Source organism: Geospiza fortis, unplaced genomic scaffold, assembly GCF_000277835.1.
Source record: "Geospiza fortis unplaced genomic scaffold, GeoFor_1.0 scaffold719, whole genome shotgun sequence".
NCBI classification, from domain to species: Eukaryota; Metazoa; Chordata; class Aves; order Passeriformes; family Thraupidae; genus Geospiza; species Geospiza fortis.
The window spans coordinates 1,277,882-1,303,945 of record NW_005054451.1 but is presented as its reverse complement, the minus strand read 5'-3'; the positions used below and the strand labels follow the sequence as shown (position 1 = coordinate 1,303,945).

Genomic DNA, 26,064 nt, shown 5'->3' with positions numbered 1-26,064 from the left:
ATTAAGGTGCAATGATGACTTTAATTATGCAATCAAGTTTACTGGAAAATTGTGTGTAATATATATGCCTTAAAGATGCTTTATCATGCACATGCTACATACATGTCTTAATTATGCAAGAAAATTCTAGCAGAAGTATGCTAGCATTTAGAAATTAATATTGTTAAAATTAAGAAGATTTGGTATGTTCAGCTTGAGCCAGTAGGTAATATTTAAACGTATAAGGAACACTTATTTCTTTACAAAAATAGACACCACAGTTTTAATGCATAAGAATAATCTTACAATGAATTATTAAGGGAAAAATAAAAGATTCTAAACAAGCCATGCAAAGAATGATTGTCTCAGCTACAAAACCTTGTTGGGGTACACACTGCCAGCCACAGGAAATGACTGATAAAATGAAGGCCTGGCAATCCCTGATCATCTCCTCATTGTTCTAATGAGGAATTCCACTCTGGGAATGTCATCTAAGCTACTTTCACATCTTTTGTCCTACTTACTTCATCTTCCTTTCAGTTCTTAATTAGGCCTTAAAGAGCTCATGCTGCCCTTTCAACTGGCTACTGCTCCCATTTAAACACTGCTTTCAGAGACAGGTGTTGGCATCAGAGGAGAAGACATACAAACATAATTACTAAATAATGTGCACAAGGAAGAAATGTAATAACTTGGTGAGGGCTAATATTACAGAATCTAATAATAAATTACTTCAAACACCTTAGAAAGCAATCCTGAATATTTAAAAGGAAATTCAAATGGTTTCATTCAAAACTATGGTTGAGATAGAGTTTCTTCCCCACCTAATTTGTATTTTGCATTAAATGAGCACCACCTCATAATCCTATAACAGACATTTAGGGTGGCTGGTATTCCAAAAGAAAAATCATCAAGGATTTCTTTTATCACCTTTAAATCCTTTAAATAAAACAATCCACATCTTATTTCTTAAAAGAATTAAACCAATGCTTTTACCAGCAATAAATTACATGATTTGCAGTAGTACATTTGCAAGCACATAGAAACTGTAATTATGGTTACTTTACAGACAATGGCTGCTAAGTTAAATCAATTTTTTGATGTCTCTTTTTGTCAGAGATTAAGTAACTGCCTGGTAGAATTCAGTTTACTATCTGATCAAAGGCAGCCTTCAAATACTCTGACATCTCCCACCAGCTACTTACATTATAAAAACTTGGGCATTTACAATAACATCAAATGTTATTACAAATCATTTACATAAACCAGCAGAAAACAAACAGTACAAAGTCATATTTGCTTGTGAAACTTGTTTTCTATATATTTTAGAGATTGAAAACAAACCCACTTTTAAAGATGTCATCTATTCACAGAACAAATTCTAGTAAGACCACATTTTTCTTCAAACAAAGGCACTGTCCAGGCAATCTGTGAATTATTTTTTGGTTTTTCTTAGTACACAATTTATTCTCAGTGCTTTTAGAAAAAAAGAGCATTTTAGTACTATATTCTAGTATTTCTATTTTTTAGTGTTTTCATCTGTTCATTTATTATGTGTATTATTAATCCTACAATATATCAGGTTATAATTTTAATTTTGATCTGCCTTCTAGAGACTGTCCTCAAGTCTCTGATTATAGTGATAGTAAGCTCCTGTCTGGTCAATGAATAAATCACTGCCTAATACAGAGTTCCTAACCTGACCATTACTTCTCTAGAGTCATCTAAACCACTCCTAAATTCAGGTTTTGGGGTTTTTTTACGTTTTGTGCAAAGAACTAAATATTTCCTTCTTCATGATGTCACAGCTAAACTCCATATTGAGTGCAAAACTCTTCTTTATTTCCAAATTTACATTAAGCCCATGCTTTTCTACTTAAGTTTTCTGGATATGTCAAAAGAAAAAGAAAAACCCCAACATTTCCATTTAAGAGGTTAAAAAAGAACAAAAGCTTATAAGCTTACACAAGTATTAATTAGCTGGGATTTACTGATGGCTTTCCATAACATTTCATAACTCACCGTTTTTTTCCTGAGATCCTCAGAGCCAGAAGGATTCACACTAAAACTGTGGGGAAAAAACCATACCAAACAAATATTAGCAGGGCACACTTCTTTGACCAAAACATCTGCTAGAACACAGTACTAAATTGGACACACAAAGTATTTAATATGGTTTATTTTCTTGATTTGTTAAACTTAGGAAAATAAAACATTAGAAATTAAAGGAAATTTGAATATATTCTTTGTTCACAATTCTTTGTATTTTTCGTATTAGTTTTGTCATCAAATTTGAATAGCTAATTAAGAAATGCAAGAAAGGCAATTATGGATTCGGCTTCCTTATCTCTCCTCTTATCTCTAGACTTAGCTTGAGCTTCTAAGCATGGAGTGCTACTTTAAATGAAATATCCTAGAAAGAGGTCCCTGGGATGAGATTGACAAAAACCAACAATCAAACCCTATAGACTAACACGTATTCCCAGCTTTCATGGCAGCTCCTACAGGACAAAGTTCCTGCAGAAATTCCAGTGAGATCACCAGCTTAGGGCCAAAAAGCCATCTTCTGTCAGCTACATTTATTTTGTACTTAAAATTCAGTAAATAATCTATTATTTTATAAACCTAGTGATTATACTGCATATCCAGAAAGGAAAGCTCTTTCATAAGGTTGTTGATACTGATAAAAAGAGCCACTGCCTAAATGCCAGGTTTAAGAAACTGTCCACACAGCCTGGTGTAATTATTAGCAAGTATCTTCAAAAATCAGTGATGCTGTGTTCTTATGTACTTGCTACAGCAGGTCTGGAGATAAATCATTCTCCAAAAATGTGTTCAGAATCTGGATATGGCTCACAAATATTATTTACTTGGTAGCACCACAGCAGGCACATTCTTTCGAGCACAGAATCTGTTCTGTTAGACTGCATGTACTGCCTTTGAGAGTGATGTGTGACTGAGAGCTACAAAAACATATATATACATATATTTTTTTTTTAACTGTGAAGATTTTTTTGTATTAGGAACATGTATTTTGTGACTGCTCACCATTCTGTTATCTGAATTTATAAACCACATATTTTACAGTGTAAAAGTGGAAGGGCAAAAAATTTATGAACTAAAACGATGTAAAATATATTTGTATATATAAATTTGTGAACTAAAATATGTTAAATATATATATTTTACACATATATATAAATTTATGAACTAAAATACAAAAAATATGAATGATGATATTTTTCTGTAAATATTTTTTTAATCTCTTTTTTTTACTTTTTTTTTTTAGTCTGTACACGATTTTTAATTTCCAAAGCAGGCAAACTTTTGCTCACACAGAAATCCTGTAAACCATCTGAGGGTATTTGACAGAGACTGGATTAAAGGAATAGTCCCAAGCAGACACCCAGAGATGTCACTAAGCCTGGCTAATTCCCATTCTACCTGTGTGTAACAGTGATCCCCAGCAGCCTGCCCCGTTTGCTGAGACCCCTTTTGAATGAGGAGCCTTTTTCACGGGGCATTGTCTGCCCAGCCAAAGGCAGGGTCCCTCCCTCCCAGCCTCCTTTCAGCCCCACTCTGATGTGTCAAACACATGATGAACTCGCTCCATTCATGGCTGCCTTCCGTGATCCCAGCACAAAAAAAATGAGTTAACTGAACTGGATCGAATTAGCTCGGTGAAAACCAAGAATGTCTCTATTTAACGAAGTGTGGCGTTAATTTGGGATATCTTTCTTTTGGGACTGTTTCCTCATGTTAGACAAGATATAGAATAATGCAGCCTGACTGCTCAACTGGGGGGCTTTCTGAAAGGTTAAAAAAGCAGGATCTTTCACTGCCTTGAATGACTTTTGAGTTTCTGTGAAATAAGTTCTGGGACTCTTTTTTGTAGTGGTAGCTTAAAATGAAAGCAGCAGTTCTGAGAAGCTGCATTTCAAAATTAGGACTATAAATCACTGGCAATATGGACTAGTTGTTTGGGTTTTTTTTAAGCAGTAAAAAACCTGCAATAATTTCTGCAAAATTGTGGACATCATAACTGCAATTTCAAAAGAGAACATCTGTGTGTTTTGCAAGAAGAAATTTGAGTACACTTGCAAAAAAAAAAAAGAAAAAGAAAAGCTATTAAAATATTCCCCAATAAAAACCCAAATGCTACGAGGGCTCTTACTCATACTTTAAGGAGATTCATAGAAAATATACTGCTTTTTGAGGAAGAAGCAGGTGCTGAGATTGAATATAATAACATTTTTCTAAATCAAAGTGTCTGCTAAGTAAGGTGGGAGCTCGTCAGCCTTGCTGAGCCCTGCGAAGTTTCCTGCCAGTGCCCCAGCCCGAGGTGAGTGTGAGCAGATGCAGACTCCCAGCACTGCACCCCTATTTCACTGTCTGAGGGGCAGGTAACACCTCAAAAGAACATCCTATACAATTATGAATGCAAACAGTTGGTGGAGTTGTCTGTTTGGTGTATTGAAATTCACAAGAGCATTTATTTTTTAATTTAAATTTCATCACAATAATAGACCCCTAAAGTTACCACCTCACTCAATTACTGGCAATAATTGTATAAAATAGGCCTCTAGGACTGCAGCCCATGCTGTACAAGCAGCACAAGCTTCCTCTGAGCAGCCTAAAAGCATTCTGAAATCATTGATCTGAACAATTATAAAAAATAACACTGTTTTCTCCTGTGTTACACTCACAGTTCATAGTGATAGTATTAGTTATAATCCAGACTCTGGGTTTTTTTCCCAGAGTTCGATAAACTGGCAGGGAACTCCTGCTATGGAAGAAGTTCCCATGTTCACAGCTTGGGAAAAAAAGTATCTTTTTGGATTTCTGCAGGGTTTTTTTGAGTGAGAGGCTTACTGTGAACAGCGATTGTGAAAAACTGGCACTGTGGGATGCAATAATTATTGTTTGTCAATTATACCCAAACAAAATTTGCTCAGTTTGCAAGTAAAAAAGGTATTTCTTTTCTAACAAATGGACTTTTCATGTGCCTTCAGGTGATGCCTCATACTGATTTTTAACAGTTTTTCTCTTACAAGTAATAAATTTTCATTCCCTCAGACCACCTTCAAGACAGGAGCTACTAACAGGCAGGTAAATCCTGCCAGCACAGGTTAAAAATCAGCTGCAGTAGGATCATGGAAGTGACCCTGAGCCCCCAACTTGCACATCCCCCCTACCCTTCTCTAGGCAGAACAGACTTCTCCAACCCAGCACAATCAGTCCTGTCCCCCATTTCACTCAGCTGGGAATTCAATTAGTGTCCTTGACAGTTACTTCATATAACAGACATTTTTACCAGATTAAATCATATCCATTATTTTATTGTTCCATACTATTTTATAGCTTTGGACATAACTTTCTTTTTACATTTTTCTTGAATAGTAAAGTTTGTTTGAATTTCTGGGGTTTTATTGGCTTAGATTTCAATTTTAGCTCATCTGAGCTGAGAACCCTTTTCTATTGTCCTGCTCCTGAGGGGAGAAAGTGATGAGAAATAAAAATAATATAAACTAATAATGGAGACAGACATAATGCAGGGCTGATTCTGCAGAGTGGTCTGGATTGCTATTTCATAATCATAGCAAGCATGTTATTTTGTACTTTATTGTTATTTTCTCTATTTAAAAACATTTCATTAGAACTAATTGCAACTTTTTTTTTGATAACACTTTTTTATGGTAACTAAATACTTCCATTGCATGTTGATAATTAACAGTTTGTATAGGAAGAATACAGTGGAGTTGAGTTCAGGATGTGTCATAAGCTCAGGTTTATGGCTGCATCTTACAACTTTGTCTATTGAAATTTAATGGTAGTTAAAAATTCAAACATCAGGTCTAGTGGCTGCATAAATATTTAGCTTCTGAATGCCTAGAGATTAAAACAATCTTCATCAAATCTTTCCTATAACTGATTTAAGCATTTTAGTGCCATTTAGTCTGACAACATAATGAATGGGAATCAGACTCCTACATTTGCTCCATGGAAAGAGTATTTTCTTAAGGACCAAAAGCTTTTTACTTACCTTTTGCTATTCCTATTAGTTACATGATAGTAGTAACTAATCTAATAGTAGTGTATACTATTAGAAATTAAAATTAGGATATTTAAATTAATCATTACTATTCAAAGTATTAAAATTTATGTTAACTTAACATTCTGTAAAATATCTATTATACCAATGAGCTAAGTGTGAGCTTTCAGTTTCTTTCCTTTAATATGGAATGTCTACATACAGGTAATTAGCAAAGGTTAATTTTTCACTACAGCTCAAACTCCTATTCCTATCCTACTTCTTGGTTTTTTGGACTGATTCTGACTACAGTGTTTATGCATTTTTCTTTGGATTCTCACAACATATATCAAAAGCTTGAAACACTAGGATGCCATTTAGGTTATTGCTATTGCACAAGGAAATAAAAAAAGAAAAGCAAAACCAAAAGAAATGAATAAAATCAGATACAGTTAATGAAATTCAGAAACTTAGCCTTCCATAGAATATCAGCCTGCTGTGCCTGGCAATGCAGAGCTCACTTTATGTTGTGAGAAGGAATGACTGTCTTGTCTGGCAGCAAAACAAGTACAGAAAAAGCATATTACCATCTATTTTGCAATTAGATTCTGGGGAACATCACTTAACACACTTCACTGTATAAATTTCTCTGCTGTCAAGCCATGTCCTGTGGCCTTTTGGAGCTTGGGTAACCCCACGAGGACACAAAAAGAGGATCAGGTTTTGTGGCTCTCACTACCTTTTCTTGATTAGTTAGAATTCTAAGTATATAAATATTTCTCCTTCTACTAGGAGTTGTGCTATAGCAAATAAATTTTTTTCTCAAGAGACCACTAAAGAGCTGTTAGACTAAAAGTTGTGCCAGGATCTCCACTGGAAGACCCTATTATTAGAGATCTCTAAGTCAACAACAAACAAACAAATCAAACAATCCTAAAATTATATTTTACACTGAAACTTACAGTTCCATTTTTGAATTATTGAAAGAGTAGAACTAATCCTTAGTTCTTATAATGAAATAGAAAAAAAGTGGATTGTTTTTACATAGTTTCTGCATTTATTAATAAAGAAACAATAGAACAAATTATTCTTTTTTAAAATGAAATAGAACAGGCAGAGCATTTTCCCTTGGGAAAGATAATATGCCTCATGCATCCTCTCAAAAAAGATTTCACATGCCCTAATGTGCACCAAGAGACACTGAAAGCTTGAAAAAATCTTGTCATGCAGCCAGCAGGATGAACTTTCCTAACAGTATTCCTAAAACAGTCAACTCATTAGGAGTGACTGATTGCTGGTGAGGAGTCTGCAAAAGCCAAGATTAATACCAAGTATTTCTACAATATCCCTCAAAGAGTTGATTGCTCCAGCCCACCTTAGTCATGTCCCAAATGCTGTGACCACTGCTTTGTAGGAGCTTTGCAAAAGATTTCATTATTCTCTTACCACATGCAGTGATCTTTGAAATCAGATGATAACAGTCCTGGCAGGACAGACTAAGAATCTCTGCAGGACTTCTGCTTGTTTTGTAATTTCTCTTTACCTCTCATGTACCAGCAATGTATTTCTCTTGTTGAAATAATGTTCCACTGACAGCTTTACCGCACTGAATTAACAAATATTAATGGTCTAGAGTACAATTAAAGCACTGTCATAGTCCACCAATATTCTACCTAGACTGTAGATCACATGTGACTAAAGTCTAGTCAAATTTCAGTAGAGAACTGAAAAAAATTATTCATGCCAAGAAAAGCAATGCAGAAGTACACTGTTCTTAAAATAAGACCTCTTAACACGGACAGAGGAAACAAAATTTTGAAAATACCATAGTTCACCTGATGTCATTTTTTTACTAACCAAGAAATAAATGTGCTAAAATGTCTTAACAGACCTTATTGCTTTAGCAAGCACAGCAATATCTAGAGAGCAACATTTCTGAAAAAGGCATGTGAAAAGCAGAGCAAATTGCATTGTACACTGAATTTCCTATTTGGCAGAAAAATACACAGCCACTACAATCCTTTGCTCTCATCAGGCAACTTTTGGGGTTCATTCCAATGGAGCTGTTGCCAGTAACTCTACAAGACTGAAACCACTTAACAGTGACTTTGATTATGCTGAAGTTATTGCACTAATAACTCACCCTCACTGCGGTTTGGCATAACAGGTTCTACTTTAGAACTTCTTCAGCTCACTCGAGACTGGCACCTGCTCTACTGTCACAGCTCAAGTGAGAAGCAGGAACCCAGAGGAACACCAGGATGTTGCAAAAGCTTCTGTAACCACCGACCATCACACATTCAAAATGTTACAGACATCAGCTGTTCTTCAGACTTAACAATTTAATATGATCCAAACACATCGCTGTTATCAAAACCCTCCTGTTTTCATGGCACCTCACTTGTTTTTTAACAAATCTAATAATGGCCATATCAAAATGCAGAGACATTGCTTATTTCAAACATTGCCTCCACTGGGAATAACAAAACTGCAGTCCCTGATCTGTTTGGAACATGTGACATCGAGGAGACAGGCAGCTCTAACAGCCACTGTGATGAAGGTGGGAGAGAGGCTGAAGAAAATCACCACATTCAGAAACTACAAGCAGAAAGACGCAAAAGAGTTGAAGGATTGGGCTGCTGTTTTCTTTTTGAGTTGCAAATTTGAAAAACTGCTGAAACAGTAAGAAAATAGAAAAGAAAAATTAAGTAATATTTTCGTAATTTATGCCCCAATTCACCAGTGATTAATATTATAAATATGAGCATTATGTAATTGTTACAGTGAATTCTAGTAAGACACAAGTTCCTTTCTCCTCCACTATTCCATCTTCCACATTGCTAAGAATGTAACACACTTATTGTCAGAAATTGAGATAAAGTGTAATCTGTATGTAGACACAAGCTTTATCTTCTTTTCTATGAAGTATAACAATAGTTAGGTCAAGGAAATGCTGCTTTAGAAGGGATTTTTTTAATGCCTCTTTCTTGTATACATATATGTGTATATACAGACACAGACATTATTTGTGTATGTGTATATATTATATATATATATATAATATTTAGTAGAAAGCTCCCAAACACTGACCAATCCAGTTTCCCAGATCTGGAATTTGATCTGACTAGTAACAACCTGTCAGCTTTAAATATTGCACTATTTGTCTCCCTGTGTCCAGTGCCTGAGATCTTGTTAATTACCTAAACTCCCTTTCTGTAGGTCTTGTTAATTACCCGTCTCCTGTCTCAGAGGACCTTGTTAATAACTTGTACAATCTCTCTAAAAAGGTCCTAATAACACATTAAAATTAAAGATGCTTTTCTTTTAGCACTTGTCAAGTGGTGTAAATTGAGAAATTTTCACATCAGTTTATTAGCCTGTAGTGTGGTGTCATGTATTTTCCTAAACAAAAACAATTTCAGAAAACGATGCACAAGCTTTGGTTATGGCACAAAACAATCTTTGTTTTCCAGGAGCACCCTCAGTTTCTTTAACTGTGTTCAAGACAAAAGCCACGTGGCTTCTGACTGCAAATTAACCTCCTGAGAACCACAATAGCAGTAATTGTAAGAATGAGTGCAATTTAAGGCAATATTGGGTAAAAGTTTCAAAATAGTGCATTAAGAAGTACAAAACCAAAATCATTATTGGTAAATGCTGGCTAAGAGCACTAGACATTGTTTGCTTACAAATTCTTCATTGGCTGTATGATACAAAACCTCTGAAACGAACAGATTTTGTAGTATTTGCAAAACCAGCATTTTTTGTTTCATTATGAGACTCCTGCATTTTTAAATTGTCAAGAAATCAGGTCATAAATATCTCTACTATTGCTAGAACAGACAATGGAAACCCCAATCTTAACACTTATGCAACACTGCTACATCATATCTATACAAACACTTTAAAAATACTATTTATCCACTCAGCATTTGCAGGAGGTAAAGTGTCATCCCTATTTTACAGATTTAGCCTTAATAGAAATTAGGGGTCCATATTTTGTGATTTCCTGTCAATACAAACCAAACGGGTTTTTGTTTTTCTTTTCCAAAATACTTCTGAAACCTTCTTGAAACAACAATAATAAATAATAGCAATAAAAAATAATTTTCAAATATTCCCGGCATTCTTGCTTTTGGAAAAAAAAAATCCTACAAACGTTGCTGAACCACTTCTATAATTCTTGGATCAGCAGCCGAGCAACACGTGGAAGATGTACTTATCTTCATTTGTTTAATTAGTAAGCAGGAGTAATTAGTGACAGAGCATGCAGCCAGCCAAGCACTGCAGGATGAGCTGGTGATGGGCTATTCAGCAGCTCACCCAGCTGATGTCATGAGCTGCTGTCCTCCACATTGTTACTGCTCACTCAACATTACCAACCACAATTAATTAGGATGGACTTAAGCCTGACCCAAAGTTCACCAAAGTCACTGAAAAGCTTCCCCCTAAGGTTACAGATGTGGCTTCACCAGCACTGAGAACGTGACAGTCACAGCACAAACAGGAAGGAGCTGGGTTTGGTGGATTTTTTTTTGAGGGAGGGATGCTATGGGTTGGGTTTTTCCCCTCCACTTTTCTCTATGCCCAGCCTGGTCTCACAGAATAGGTGTTTTATGGCTCCAGTGTGCTCCCAGAATACATTCTCCAGTGGGATTTCATCAGCTCAGGATGTTCCATCACTCAAAGCAAGGCTTAGCTAAGTGGGGTTAAGTGAGAGATCCACCTGCAAAGCAAACACCTGATCCACAACAGAACACTAATTTTGGACACACCCTAATAAAAAAGTACTGCCTGGTTTACTTGCAGAAATGGGATTCATTCAAAAGAGCTTTATAGCAAGTCGAGTAAATAAGAAACAAACCAAAGATCTAAATTCCCTGTCTAAGCTTTCTGCATACTGAATTTGTTATCCAGCCTCTTTTATTTTGGGCACATATTCATACAAATTCTTTCTTCAGTATGACTAGTTCAAAAAATTAAAAATGGATTCCATCCGAGAAATCCTCCACAGATAAAAGGTAAACTTAAACTGTAAACTTATTAAATATGCACATTTTGTATTAGTTTCTACTTCAAAAGAAAATAATTCCATAAGATACATTTGGAAGAAAGTAAACTAAGTCTGAAAGGTTCACACAGAACATCATAATAGCACATATAAAAAACAAGAGCTTCTAACTTAACTTAGTGCATGCTAGATATTATGCCATAATTGCTGTTTCACAAAAAAGGTCAGAATATTTACTGGTTTTGGCTTTTTGAAAATAAAATAATATCTATTTGTCTTATCAAAAGTTTATGTTTACATAAAAGTCAAGAACCAGTAAAAGGGACTCTCATACAAAGACAGAAACAAATGACTAGAGTCGTTCTAAATGGGCACTGTGATGAGCTTTTTAATTACAAAACAAAGAAAAAAAGTCCATCATGATTACCATTAAGTTTTATATTTATCAAGATCTGCTGCATTCAAGAACTTCAAAAGATTTCACTAGTTATATCTAGCATCTGCCTGAATACAGTGTTTCATTAAAAAAAAAAAATGCTATGCAATTTTAATTGTTATTTGAATTATTCCTCTTTAAAGGAACTTACCAAAATAGAAGTTTAACTTCTGACAAACCAAGCTACAACGTAACCTTATGCTAATCCAGAGAAATTCTTCATTAAATAAAAAATATTCTAAGATTGTGTATAAACATGTCATTTAAGCCACTAGGAACTGACTGGACTCATAGAAGGCTCTAAGCAGATAATTTGTTGAGGTCAGATGAGCTTCTAGCAACAATTTTTTTTTCTATAGCAGTTCCATTTCAGTTCATTTCCCTAATTCACATCCATTATTAGTTTTGTTAAGAAAATTATTCTAAGTTTAAATCAGGAGTGCATGCATTCTAACCCATGGAGAAAACTGAGCTGGGACACAATAAGATCCCTCTCTTCTAAGAGAACAAGACAACAAAAACCTTTTTTTTTATTAGAGAAACTACTCATGTCATTAATTAAGGAATTAATACACAGGAAAATGTAAATTTTTAGAACTATGTTTTTCATTTAAAACAGTGATTGATTTTACAGCCTTTAGATTCTAGTTTGAAGGATTTTAATTTCAAATGCATTTTCTCCCAAATTTAAGTCATTACATAGAAATGAATGATTACCTTGAAAAAGCAAGGACTGCTAATTCTTGTCATTTATATATAAAAAAAAAAGAATGCAAAGGAATGAAAGTTAATTAACTTCTTAAACATTTATCTATTGTGAACAGTTTATGTGGGTGGCAGTGTACATAAATATACATATATATTTATGCATGTATAAAGAGAGACAGACAGCCAAGATTATCTTTCTCACTAGCATACAGAACCCAGGAAGGAAACTAAAAGTGGGTTACACTTTTTCTTAAGGAAAACAAGTAAAGCATTGATAGACAAACAAAGATTAAAATGGATTATTTAAATCAAAGTTCCTTATCAGCCCTGTAACTTAATTCATTCTGCTCAAGACATAAACTGCTGCCTCGTGCAACAATTTCAATGCACAGAACCCAGCAAAGCTGCAGTGAGCCAAATGAATCCAAGTCAGATAAGAGTTCATGTGGGTGCTCCCATTCAGAAACAGAATGTTCTTTAATTCTTGTACTCTAACATATAGAACCTAAATACTCCTTTGTTTCCCCCCCCTCCCCAAATAGTGACATCCACAGGATTTCTTTTCACTAATCCCATTTGCACCACTCTTACTTAGTCAGTTTCCTCTTCCCCTTCACTTGAAACCTTTCCCTCTCCAAACCTGACTTAGGGCAATGTAATAAATTAGCAATGAATGTTCAGGTAAAGCAGGAGACTTCAGGGAGAGCCCATTCTGAAGCACAAAGAAGGTCTTCCACAAATACAAGCACCCAAGAACCTTCACAGCACATATTAGTAATAAAAAAGCCACTTCAAAACAAAGTAGGAAATGATCAAATTATATAAAAAGTTTGTAACGTCCTTAGAAACAGAAAAGCACTGTTAAACATGTATAAAGCACGAAGATTGTGTTCCTCAATACTTCACATTTTCATTTATATAACATGTTCAAGATATCAGATTGAAATACAGCAAAAACCTACCTTGAAGATGGCAACATGCTTGTAGGCTTGAAGTTTGCCATAAACGGATTAGTGGAATCATAATCAAAACTCTCCTGATGAGCTTCCCCAAACGCACTCGGTGATTTCAAGTCACTAGAACTCTCTGATCCCCCATTGCTAAGTTTATCTGACCTCTTGCTATCTTTTTTTCCAGTCACTCTTTCAAAAAGACTAACTTTCTCTTTTTTCTCTTTTTTAATTTCTTTTCTGATCTCGACAGGTTTGGAGAACAGACTTATGTTTTGATCCCACGTTGCTGGGCTTTCTTCAAATGGATTCTTCTGTCTTGGCAGTGTAGCAAATTTTTGGGGTAATGAAGCACTCACATTAAATGGGTCATTTTGTGCTTCAAGTGCAGTTTCATCAACTGTGCTGTCAAGTTGGCTCATTTTAGAAGTATCAACACTTAATGTCCTTCTGTGTGGAGATTTTAGACTCCCTGCAAACAATCTGTCATTAGTATATTATCAATGAGACACTATATCACAGTTTATGACATGCAGAAAACCCATTTTAGCTTAGATCTAGAAGCTTTGCAATTGAGCCTCAGTTCAAAACATTGGTGATTAACTAAGCTATTAAAAAAAATAACAGCTGTGGCCTTGATTTCATGTTTCAGAAATGTTTATGGATAGGCACCACAGGAAATTTTTGCTTCCTGCATGAAAATGAAGTTCTACACAGAAGACAGCTATGACTGGTGTGCCATTCCAGAGACAATAGCATGATGTTGCATAATAACTTTGAGCAATTCAAAGTATTTTCAGTTCTTTGTATAAATCAGGTTTAAAATTTGGTGATGGTTTTTGACTTTTTAATTAGACTTATTTCTCACAAGATGCTGTTTTGCCTAGAGTCCCCTCTGGAATGCAATATACTCTCAGATGAGGACATAATAAGAGACAATGCTAAACTGTCATACATGATGAGCAATGTAACTTATTTCTTATGCTCAGAAACAGCAATCATGAGTTACCAGCAATTAAAGAAAGCATAAAAAATAGGCCAGCAATACTTCTTAACATTTTGGCCTTGTAAGTGCTTCATAAAGTGAAACAGCAGATTCTGAATGCTCTAACAGCAGTGAGCTGTAATTGTAATGGCCATGAGTGTTACTTACCCCCTTCATCAACAGAACCAAAGGACTCCAGCTGACGCCTGAAAAGATGGGTGTAGCCAACAGTGCTGGATTTCATCTTCTCTGAGGAGACGTGGGGTCCTGTCAGGTCTGACATGGAGTGAGCTGAGGACAGCCGCTGAGGGCCCAAGAGGAAAGGTTTTTTTGGTTTTGATTTCATTTGCACTTCACCACTACACACCTCTAGATTTGCATCAGGTGTGTGAGTGCTTGGGATGATTGCAGAGGATGTATCTGAAAACGTCCCATCGTTTTTCCGACCCTTCATTTTGTCTTTTAGTTTAGCAAATGGGGATTTGGTTTTGTCCTTCATTGACAAATCAAACATACTTGCTGTCATGTTATTCCTCATAAACTGAATATTGACGTTGATTTCTCCTCTGTCTTTAGTTCTCTTCCCTTGTCTGGATTCTAGGGGAAACCACCTCAAAGGAGAAAGAGAGCAAATTAAGTCGTGTTTTTCTATCATTACACTCCTGTTAGTTGGTTAATGCATCTGGTTAGAACAATTCAAAGTATGAAAACCCAAATCCTATATCAAAGATTCAACCATTCCCGCACTGAAAAGCTTTGTTTATATTTGTTTTCAAAGACAACTTCTTTGCTTATATTTGTTTTCAGCAAAAACTTCTTTGTTTATATTTGTTTCAAAACTAAATAACTAAGCAGGAGGAAGCTCTTTACAGTGTTCACCTGTTTCAAAATCAAAATCAAAATCAAGTCAAAGCTGACCAAACATCAGTTAAGGGCTTCCATCTGCTTATGAAGGAGAATTTGTACTTAATTATAAATACAGATACATTTTATTTTTTTATAGTCTTCAAGTGTCCTTTATTTAGTAGTGATGCATATTAATGTATTCTGGGTGGCACCTACTTGATCTAGTGACCTTTTCTCCTTCAATTTTGCTCAGGTTTACACACTAACAAACATTTTCCCCTTTCCTTCCCTCTAAGCTCTGGTTAAGATTTATGACAACTGCAGCAATGCTGGCTAAGAAATATCTGAGAGCCCTGAACAGTCAGCCACCATTTCAGTTCTGCAACTGCCTCCCCTCTGGATGCTGACAGAAACTCTACAGGCACAAGTGAGCACGTAGGTGTATCCAACAGCATCCTCTCTTTTGCAGGTCACCAGCAGGATTAACTTCAGAAATATTTCCTCTGGAACCATGACATAAATCCCCACTCCTTGAAAAGAGATCAAAGGTGTGATCATCTGTTTCAAAAAGCCAAGTGTGTTTCTTTGCCAGGTCCAGCAAAAGCTTTATCATTATCCAAGTGTCTTATTCCTTCCCTATTGTGCTCCTTTGTCCCATGGAAGCATCTGCAGAATTATGGCTCAATCTTCCCTCCACAGCTTCACCTAAATGAATGACCAACACACAATCCCTTCTTCACAACTATCACCAAGAGCCTTTCCCTATTTCAAAAGGTCACAAGGGCATATTTCAGATCCACCAGCTCCAAAGAAGTGCTCTAAACCCATTTTCAGGAGAAATCCATACACACAGACTCACACAACAATGCCTGACCAGCAGTAACTTTTGAATTGGAGAGACTAAGAAATTAAATTGCCTATTAACAGATATAAAATGGATTATACAGTTATACATACATTATTTAATCCTGCCAAATATAGAATAAAAGGTCACGAAAGGAGAAAAATAGCCCTCAATTTATTTTCAGATTTCATAAATATATTTTAAAGGTGACAGCTGTAATCAAGTTTTCAGGCAGAGATTACATGTTTTGAGTTGAGAAAATACTTCCAAAAGCGACACACCAAAGACATAACAAAAGGATGAGGAGTATTATTATGCCTTTTTTTTGATGTTGCTTTGTGATGTTCACAAGATTTTATATTTCATACTGAAGTAAAATAATTAATCAGACCTCCTCTATTTTTGCAATGAACAAACAAATAAATATAAATCCACACCAGTAGACCCAGAAGCTCAAACCTGGTGAAGGATAATTAAATCTTTAGGAAAATAGCTTTTCTTCTGTTGTGAGGTAACTTTGTTTATATACTTTAAATGAAATACAAAACCTGGAATATGTGTCTGAAGAAGATGGATTGTTTTTCCTTTTAGTTAATAATGCTTCAATTCTTTGGTAACTGATTCCAGAAACACTTTAAGTCATCTATAGAGTTGTTACAGAAAACAAAAACAGAACCAAAAGTCAATTGTCTTTGTGCTACATAACATTGCAAAAACTGGAAGACTAGATAGCCTACTTTCATTAAAACTCCCTTAAAAGAAAATATGTTCACATATTTGCTTAAAAAAATACAAACTGTACCCAGCCATAGTGAGCAAGCCTTGCTGCCCAGCTCCTGGGCAGATAAAAAACCCCAAACAAAAACCATCCTGGACCTGAGAAAGTCCTCCCATGACTCCTCAGCCACACACTAAATAAATACACCAGTACAAATAAGGCTCATGAGTGGTTTAAGACACGTAGGAGACAGAAAGGACTTTTTGACATTCAAATTTAATATCTCAGCCTACACTGTAACAAAACATTCCTTTTTTTCCTCTCCTCACAGGGTTCAAACATTAATACTCTGATAAAACTGTTGAATTTTTCTATGTTTCTGCTTCTGAATGACCAAAATCTTAAATTTACCAATGACACTTAACTTGTTTTAGAACAAGTATAAGACATAAATTCTTAATCTGTTGCTATGGGGAAAAAGACATTTTATTAAAAAAAATTATTTAACAATTATTGGCATTCTTATCACCAATCAACAATGCTGTGTCATTACCAGCACTCACTTGCTAAGGGCAAATGAACTATTTTGACATTTACCTTTTCTTAAAGAGAAGCCCACAACTAAGACCTTGCCTTCATAACTTCTACATTTCTTTTCAAACTATATCTGGAAGATCTTGACATTTAAAATAAGTTCAGGTGGGAAAACAAGGAAACTCTCCTTTCCCTAGGAAGACAACAGCAGGTCCTGCTGGAACCAGGTACAACACTGCTACTGATTCCAACAGAATTTAATCATAAACTCTTTTACTCCAGCAAAATTCCTCTGGTCTTCAATGGAATTTTTATTTGAATAATGATTGCTGGATCAAGTCTTTGTATGAAAGACAGATATTTAATTTTCATAGGCATTTCAAGGAGGTTTCTTTGTTACCTTGGAGAGTTTATCTTGTTTTACTTTTAATGAAGGTTCCATATGCTTCAGCTCATAACAAGACAATATGAGAAGCAGACTCAAATCATGATTTTCTTCAAAATTCAAAGGCAACTAATTACTTTTTTAAACAGATGAGAACAAATGCAGGCAATGCATTTATGTGGAGCTGCACGTGAATGAGCAACTAAGACCATAAATGTTTCTTATTAGAATCTGTTTCGACAACACATGGGCGTGAGCAGCAAATAGAAAAAACAGCTCTATAGAGGAGAGAAAAAAAGAAGGGGGAAATGAAGTCCACTGTTTTCAGATAACAACATTTGGGTCCTAAAACACTAAATTCCACTATACTACTGCCAATTTCAAAAATTGAAATGTATTATAAAAGCCAATAAAACTTGCTATTTTGGTTTTGTTTACAGTACTTTTAGCCACAATAAATGCTCCATTTGTCAGGCTGCCATAAGCTTATTCTATAGAAAGCCTGTACAAAGTAGGAAAATAGCCAATAACATACATGAACAAAACAGGGTGGCTTTTATGAGAGCAGATACCCTTTTACTTAATAACCAAATATTACATCCAGTCTTGCAGACAGTCCTTATTTAAACAGACCTTGTACAAAGTCTGGCAAATTTTCCCAACTTCAAAGGAAGCCCTATTGCTTTTGGAATCACATTCATTCTTCTTGCTCTCACCTTCAAATGTTCTGTAGAGCAATGTCCTCCATACACCCTCTAATTCCAACTTTTTCACAATGGCTTCCATCAGAACAACCCTTGCTTCTTTCTCTCATCTGTTTTTCAGGGCTTTGCCTGTCTTGCACAGGTTTCTGTTAATTTTTACTTTTAAGTATTCTATAAATTGCCCCTCTGCATGCTGACTATTTTCTTGAATGTGCAAAGAGAAGCTCAACATGCAAGGCTAAATAGGAAAAATCCTGCTGACCAGGCAGTCCTGGAAAGCTAAACCCCTATGGAGCAGCATGCCTACTTTCTACCCATGACAAGATTAGTTTATTTTGGCCACACCTACAACTAGGGGTGGAAAAAGCAAGCTCTCCTAATTTGAGCAGTCTTACCAGTAATGAACCCTCACCTTGGGGAAGACAGACAATAAGGGTGAAGGAGAAAACTGAAATGAGCTACTATAAATGAGCAAGTTACAAAACCCTGGCCTGTCTATTTCATTTAAATAGCTAGTGATCTACGGACTTTCAGCTGGTTTTTTCCTTACCTTTTCTGATTTTATCTGTCCTCCAATCTGCCTCAGAATCTGACACTTCCAATCTTATCCCTCTCTCTCCTTCGAAGAAGCACCACTCAGCCTGTTCTGCTCCCCATGTAACAGTGAGCAGGATGGGCTGACAGCATGGGTAAGAAAAAGCACTACCTAATTTAAATTACATTTTAATTATACACTTTTGACAGCCTCCCAAACCACTGGGTAACTTATCTACCAGTTTCAACAGGAATTAAGTGTTCCAGCCAGCACATTCATCCTGTGCATGACAGATGATCTCCCAACTCTGTCTTCTGGACAGTGCCAAAGATGGAAAGTATTGAAGGAATTTTCCCATCTTCCTGCTTCTCAAATACACCCCACTGCCTTCACTCTACCAGTATTTATCTCTCGAGATAATCTAGTTTTGCTTTGCTGAAAAACCCAAAGGATTTTACAAAATCTTTATTTCAATTCACAAATTACTGAAGAAATTTTGCAAAAAGCCACATAATCATCACAGCATCCGCCAAGGCTTCTGACCTTGATTTTACAGGCAAAAATCAGCACCCTGATCTGCTACACATTTCATGATAATTTTCTATACAGGCAGATACTTCTAAATTTACCCCTATAAAAGACCAGCAGAATCTCAATCGAACATGTCCATCAGCTGTCAAAAAACGAAGTTGATGACTACTGTTAAGACAGATACACTGAGGAAACTTGTTTCACAAAAGCCCACTAACATAAATGTCTACAGCTAATTGATGAAAAACAACGTCCAAAGCCCACAACTGTCTGACATTTCCATTTAGCAGAGTGTGCATTTTGAAAAATGCAGAAGTATAGAATTATGTTTTGTGATAAATCATTCCAATACCATACTGAGGGGCTGTCCCAAAAGTCAGCAAGTAGGAAAATTAAGGCAAGGGGCTGAGCACAGACTACACTGTGGATGATGGGAAATTAAGAAGAAAACAAATTATTTATTAAAATAAGTGATGACACTCACAAAGATGAACACACTTTCTGGAAGCCAACTGAAATGAGATATTGAAAGCAGTTTAAAATAAATACTAGAGTGACATTGTAACGCCACAAAACATATGGGAACTGACAGCTATCACAACATCCTCACTATGGGGTTTGCTAACATCAACTGGAATCAAAGTCATTAAAGTGGTCTTAGTTTACTTATTATTTTGGCTAAAGGCTATGTGTGAATACATCTGTGTTAGAAACAAACTAACTGAAGGTATGAGAATTAAGGCAAATTATCTGAGTTGAGTATGTGTGCACAGAAAATGGATAAGCATTTCAATACAGATGGCACTTTGACTCAGAGTTATGACTTATTGAGAGGATGTGCATGGATTTGTTGTCAAAATGTAAATGCTGGGAATATTATTAAATAATTTGAAAATATCACTCTAAGTCCATAAAGCTACAGCTGGGCAAAACTTTGTTTTCTCCCATAACCATCTTTCTCTTTTGTTCCTCACTCCTGACATCCCTTATTTTCTTTTTTCATTTAATGAGTGGTACCACAAAACAACCCATACAGAATCTCCAGGCTGCTCTTTATTTCTGTGCCTTTAACAAATTTCTAAGTTACTACTCTTCCCACTTTTGCCTTGAGTGGAACAAGATTTTTCTCTTGCTTTAACCACAATAAAGACATTTTCTGCTACACCCTGCCATTTCCACTACTATTGAAGCTCATCCCTTCATTTTTCTTGTTTAAACTAAATTTAAGACTAAACATGAGTAAATAATAGTGTGCTATGTTTTGTAGAAGTATTATTAAAATGGTTGCCACTCATTAACAAGCACTGAGCCCATATATTATCTATTTACTAGTTGTTTGCTTGTTCATAATTCCAGATGTATTTGAAGCCTCCCTTTTGCCTATGCTGCTATAAATGAAAGAGAGGACAGAGCAGAGGCAGTTGAAGAGGGAGTTTATATCCAAGACAGAAGCTGCCAAGAAAGAATTCACATTAATTTGCAAAAAGTCACTCCATTTGCATATCTTCCAGGAAGCTCAGCAGCACTAAAGTCAGTGCCTACCACACAGGGGTACTGATCATGGTCAACCATGAGTTCTTTTAGTTTGCTTGCTGAGAAGTTGGTTCTGACTCTTTTTTATGATCAATAGAAGTTGTGAAGTATCTTTAGAAAAGGCCAAGATTCCTTTACTGTATTATGCTCAAGCAAGCATTTTTTTAACAAGTGCTGCAATTTGTGTGTGAGTGGAGGGGAGTGATGTTGAAGTATTACAGACCCCAGGGAGAAGAAGAACTAAATCACAAATAAAAGATGTCTCCTCCACCATGTCCATAAGAAAAAATAACTCTACATCACCTGCCTTCTCAAATTTATAGCATTCCAAACAAGTGTTACATCTTAAATCAGCCGAACATACAATAAAATGAGACGTCCAGGAAAGCTCACGAAGGAATGGACAATAAACGGAGTGGAATTAGAGAGTAACAAGGATGAAGCAAAAGCAGAGGAAATAAATAACACTGGGAAAGTTAAGAGTCATTGTAAAAAACAACTTAAAAGTACTTCAGTAAATTAAGATATGTCACAAAATTAGTATTTTTTTATTTCATGGTAACTCAAAAATTTGTTTTGATGCTATGCAATCAGATTGTGAGAAGCATTAAGGCAACTGTGATTTATAAGTGAATTGAACTTATTACAAAAAAGCATATATGCTTTAAAACAATACATTCATTAATCATAATTTCCATTTCAAATGGAAGAGTAGAAGAGGTATATTTATTTTGCAAGAGCAGAGGGAAACAATTGTCATGTATTTCTTAGGATTAATTAAAAACGTCATGCGATGTTATTGCAAAAAATAAAAGTCATGTCAGAAATGTAACATTTGAAAACTTATGCTAAATACACTTCCATTAAAGAAGTTTTTCCAAAGCTTTTTGAAGTGTTAAAAAAAACCTCAGTAAAATCTTTCAGCATCTGGAGCCTAGTTTTCAGCTCTGGAAAAAAGAGCAGAAGTAAAAAGTCCCTGTCCATTTCCAACTGCAGCAGAGATGTCAGAGACACAAATGTATGAACTTTCACAGTTCAATGGGCATTTCTGCACTAGGAAAGAAAGAAAATGAACTGGGATCCTGCAGATGCTCTGGATGAAGTCTCTGGAAGAGATCTAGTGAGGGACCATCTGAGCTGCATCTGGACCTAACTGTTCCAGCAATTTTTACTTTTAAGAATTTGAAAAATTGTCAGTTTCAGAAAGGAAAAGGACATTGTATGATGTTGTGTACAAAATTTTCCCTATCAAGTTATAGTAAAGAGACTACATTGTTTCATTAAGTCTCGAGCCAGAGCAAGTTTCTTAGAACACGAGACAAATCCCATCAAGAGGCCTCTGCCTGAAAACTTCACTGCAGGGAGTATTTGTCTTAAGATGTGACAAGTAACAAAAAAAGCTCCACAGGAAAAAAAAATTATTTCTCCCTAACATACTGTTCCTGAGTCTGCAATGATTTTTGAAATTTATTTCTTCCAAATTATAAAACATTAAATTAAAAAAATATGTAAAAAGCCAAATGTCACACACCCCATGGTCTTCCTAGGAATTCAGAATCAGCTGGTAGCCTTCACTTCTCATACCTCCTTACTAAAAAAGCACTAGGGAATTGCTGACAGGGTTCAGCATTGTGCAGAATATTAAATATCTTTTTTGCAATACCCTGGTGACTCTTGAGTCTGTCTCTTACAGCACCATATGTACAGCTGTGTTGGAAAGAGGAAGCTATTAAATATATTAAAAAGTAGAAATATTACCAATAGACACTTCATCAAATAACTGGATCTCATTCATCCCCAAACAAAGCAAGAAATGTTAAGGTTACATCAACATAAGAAAATAACTCTGGATTTAATAACAGCACAAGCCTGTTGAACATATTTGAAAGTAAAAACATTGCTTAATAAAACAGATTAGTGTTTCTGAAACAATGAATATAGCTTTCGACCATCAGAATGCTTCGGTAACAAAGACATTGGACTTGGTTTTGAAAGGTGCTGGGTGTCTCAGTTCCCACACCACACTCACAGTTAGAAGGTCTTCAGGTCCAAATATATTACCCTTAGTTTACTGCCAACACAGGAATAGGAATATTTTCTATCAAAACGGATTTAATAAAGAGGGGGGAAAAGAGCATTTTGTTTGAGATTGCATTCGTAAATCTATCCTTGAAAGTTTGCCTTCATCCCACACACACATACAAATATTGCATCCACATCTCCAATGAGTGCTTCAAGGAGACAGCCACGACCCACCCACGTGGCACGAGGGCACACAACCACAAAAACTTCTCAAAAACATCTAAACTTAAGAATTAAGTTACTTTTCTTTTTGAAAGTGAGTTTTAGAAAGGATATTTTTGAGGTTTCTTTAGGTAAAGACACCAAGGGCAAAACTGGACTTTCAGTGGCTCCTTCCTTGTAAGAATTTAAATCAGCATTACGCGAGAACGCGCTGCCAAAAATCCCACTTGCCGCCCAGCCGCACTTTTACACTTACATAAGACTTTTACAAGTACGGCTGTTTGGCCCTAGAAGCCTAACACCCATCAACTTTTAATAAGATTTGCAATCTTAAATGCTCAAGTAACTTCTGAAGAAAGGACTCAGGCTGTTTGTAAAGCTTCCCCCATAGGCCCCCATCTTGTGCAGCAGAGCTCGCAGGCAGCGCGCGGCGTTCCCGGTGATTTCAGCGCTGCTCTGGAGGCACTGCTCCACAGCTACATAGCAGGAGTTCCTCTCTCCCACTTCAGAGAAAGAAATGATAAAATAAAGAACACCTATGGAGCCCTGCTAAGCATAACTTCCTATAAAAATACTGCGGATCTGAATGTTTGTTTAACTACCACAAGGACTGTGTTACTTACCCCACTTAAAAATTTCTGGAATAATTTTGCAAGGCTGACTCTAGTACTATTTTTGCTAAACCTGGTGCAGGAGCCTATGTTTCTTCTTCTAGGGAAAAGAAGTTTTGTTACTCACGGTAATAATGGAAAAATTTACATATTTTACTCCAGCTTCTACCACATATTCCTGTCTAGATTTACAGTCTTTACTTTTTGTAGGGTTCCTCCCTCATTCATTCACCTTGTTTTTCACCTTGTTGCTAGGTGTTGCAACTATGGCAGTTGACTACTGACTTGCAAGATAATTACAACTAATGAGTCAAGAATTTTTAAGATACATGTCTAAAGAGCAGTGAAACTTCTTGAACCAAGTGTTAACAGAAATTAAGACCCTAAGGCTACAGGCATCACCATGCATTGCATCAAGATAACTGGTTTGTCCATAAAAAGGTTAGCAATTAAAAAGTGTAATACTCCAGGCAGTGAACCCACAAGAGATTCTGCACAGACTTCTTCTTTCCTGTCATATGGTTTGTGAACATACTGTCTTGCAAAAAATTCAGTTTACAAAAACAAACACCAGGGCAAAGAGACTTGGACTTGTCTTTGGTGCTCTTCAACCACGGCCATGCATTTAAGTATGACCAGGTTTTGAGGTGGTTTCAGCAGAAACAGTTGTCTGACCAAGAAGCCCTGCCTGGTGTTAACCGTATGAATTTCCATCTTCAACTGCCAATGCTGCTGGAGGTCCAACCCCAGCACAGTCACAGACAGACAAGAACACCAGTCTTTAGTGGCTTGGATGCAAAGTCCAGCACCTCACCACAGACCCACCATCACTATGGATACCAAACTTTAATTTCAGCAGCTGAGATTTGGGCACAGGAGCCTTTGTACTCTTCTGAAGAGACACCAGAGGAGGAAAGGCACCTGGAGCAGGAACTTCTTAACCACTGCAGCCAGATCTGTCAGCGTTCATGTCACTGCCAACACAGACCTCACTTGGAGGTCTCCAAGCTGTTCTGATTTGATTTCTGCGGGACAAGCATATCTACACCAACCAAAGCATGGAGTCAAAGGCATGCCTGTGGTACTCTCATACCTACAGTCTGAGTTACACACACACATGGAGAATTAATTACGCTGGTAACAAACTCCTTTGTGCAACCATGTCCTGTCTAGGAAGTATAACAACTTTACTCATTTAGTAGAAAACCTCAGAGAATTAGATAAGTACAGTTCAAATTAATAAACTGCTACGATGCCTTTTTTTTTTTTAATTCCCTTTTTTGCATTCCAGCGCCTGAACTTCCTGGCCAACGTTATTTTATTTGACAAAGGCTTATGTAGGTAGTGATGGAAGCTACCACAAGAGCTGAAATTTGTCTTCTGTCCTCTCAGCTGAGGCCTGCTGTACAGTGCAGCCCGTGAGACTAAGATTAATCAGGACCAGCAAAGCACTGTGCTGTTGTGGTAAGCCTTCATTAAGTCACAGTTCATTGACCACTAAAACATAAATATAAAATATTTAAAGACACGTGGTTGAAGCAACTGAAGGAAAACAATTTTAAAGAGAGCCACACCAGGTTTCAGGGCATCTCAGTCTCACGCATGGCTCAAACTGAGGTAGGACATGAATGGGGGTATGGCCCTGTGCAGAACAAAGAAAAATGCTTAGATAAACAGTCTGTAATGAGTTCATGTTACACACAAGAGTTTGTCAGAAAAGTTAATGTTACTGACAGTCCTTCCCTGCGCACAGTAAGCACTTTGATTACAGTAAACTTCTCTGGAAGAGGTCAGGCCACAATGACATAACTGTATAGGTTAAGAGATTTGAACACAGAATCAATGACAGAAATGTACTAATTTCATTCCAAAGTACTTACGTTCATAGTAACACTACTATTTCCCACCCTCTCCAAGTGCAACTGTCCAAGGAAAACAAATTATAATGAAAAAAAACCAACCATCACTTACTCTGTTTTCCGCCTTTGCTTGTCTTCAAATATATCATTGAGACTTATGGCTACCTGTCCCAAAAACCTGTCCAGCCCCACCAGCGACCTGTGCATGACAATCAGGTACAGGATGTATTTTTCTGGATTCTCCTGCATGAGTAGTCCAGGGAGCTCGAAGGAGGCCTCTTCCTTCCAGATGGGATCCAGCGTCTTCTCAGCCACCGAGGTGGAGTACTTCTCCTTGCCCAGCTGGATGATGGTGTAGGCATCGTTGCTGCCATTTTTACCTTTTGGCTTCAGACCTTTGGCTTGAAGGACCGTAACTTGCACGTGAGTTGGGAACCACTTTTGGGCTTGCTCCGCCAACATCATCTTTGAAGATCGCAGCAGCAGCAATAATAATAACAAACGCAAAGTCTGTCAGTCCTCGAGGGACTGCGTAAGGGCACTTACGGCGGAGACACCTGTCAGGGGCTCGGCTGGTCCTTCCTCTAGCGCTGCTGGCCGCGGGTGGCCCTCACCAGCCC

The 26,064-nt window shown here is 36.6% G+C and overlaps 1 protein-coding gene across 1 annotated transcript in view; it reads right to left on the bottom strand.

Annotated features, from left to right (window-relative positions):
- The window catches only part of RAB11FIP2 (RAB11 family interacting protein 2), a 32,260-nt gene extending 6,202 nt beyond the window's left edge, over nt 1-26,058 (bottom strand). Inside the window, exons 1-4 of the mRNA XM_005427731.2 lie at nt 25,557-26,058; nt 14,269-14,711; nt 13,128-13,587; nt 2,002-2,047 (exon numbers count right to left, since the gene is read on the bottom strand). Of these exons, the coding sequence (XP_005427788.1) occupies nt 2,002-2,047; nt 13,128-13,587; nt 14,269-14,711; nt 25,557-25,909 (1,302 nt within the window). The 5' untranslated portion in view covers nt 25,910-26,058. The remainder of the gene's footprint in view (nt 1-2,001; nt 2,048-13,127; nt 13,588-14,268; nt 14,712-25,556) is intronic.
- Nucleotides 26,059-26,064: the final 6 nt, after the last annotated feature.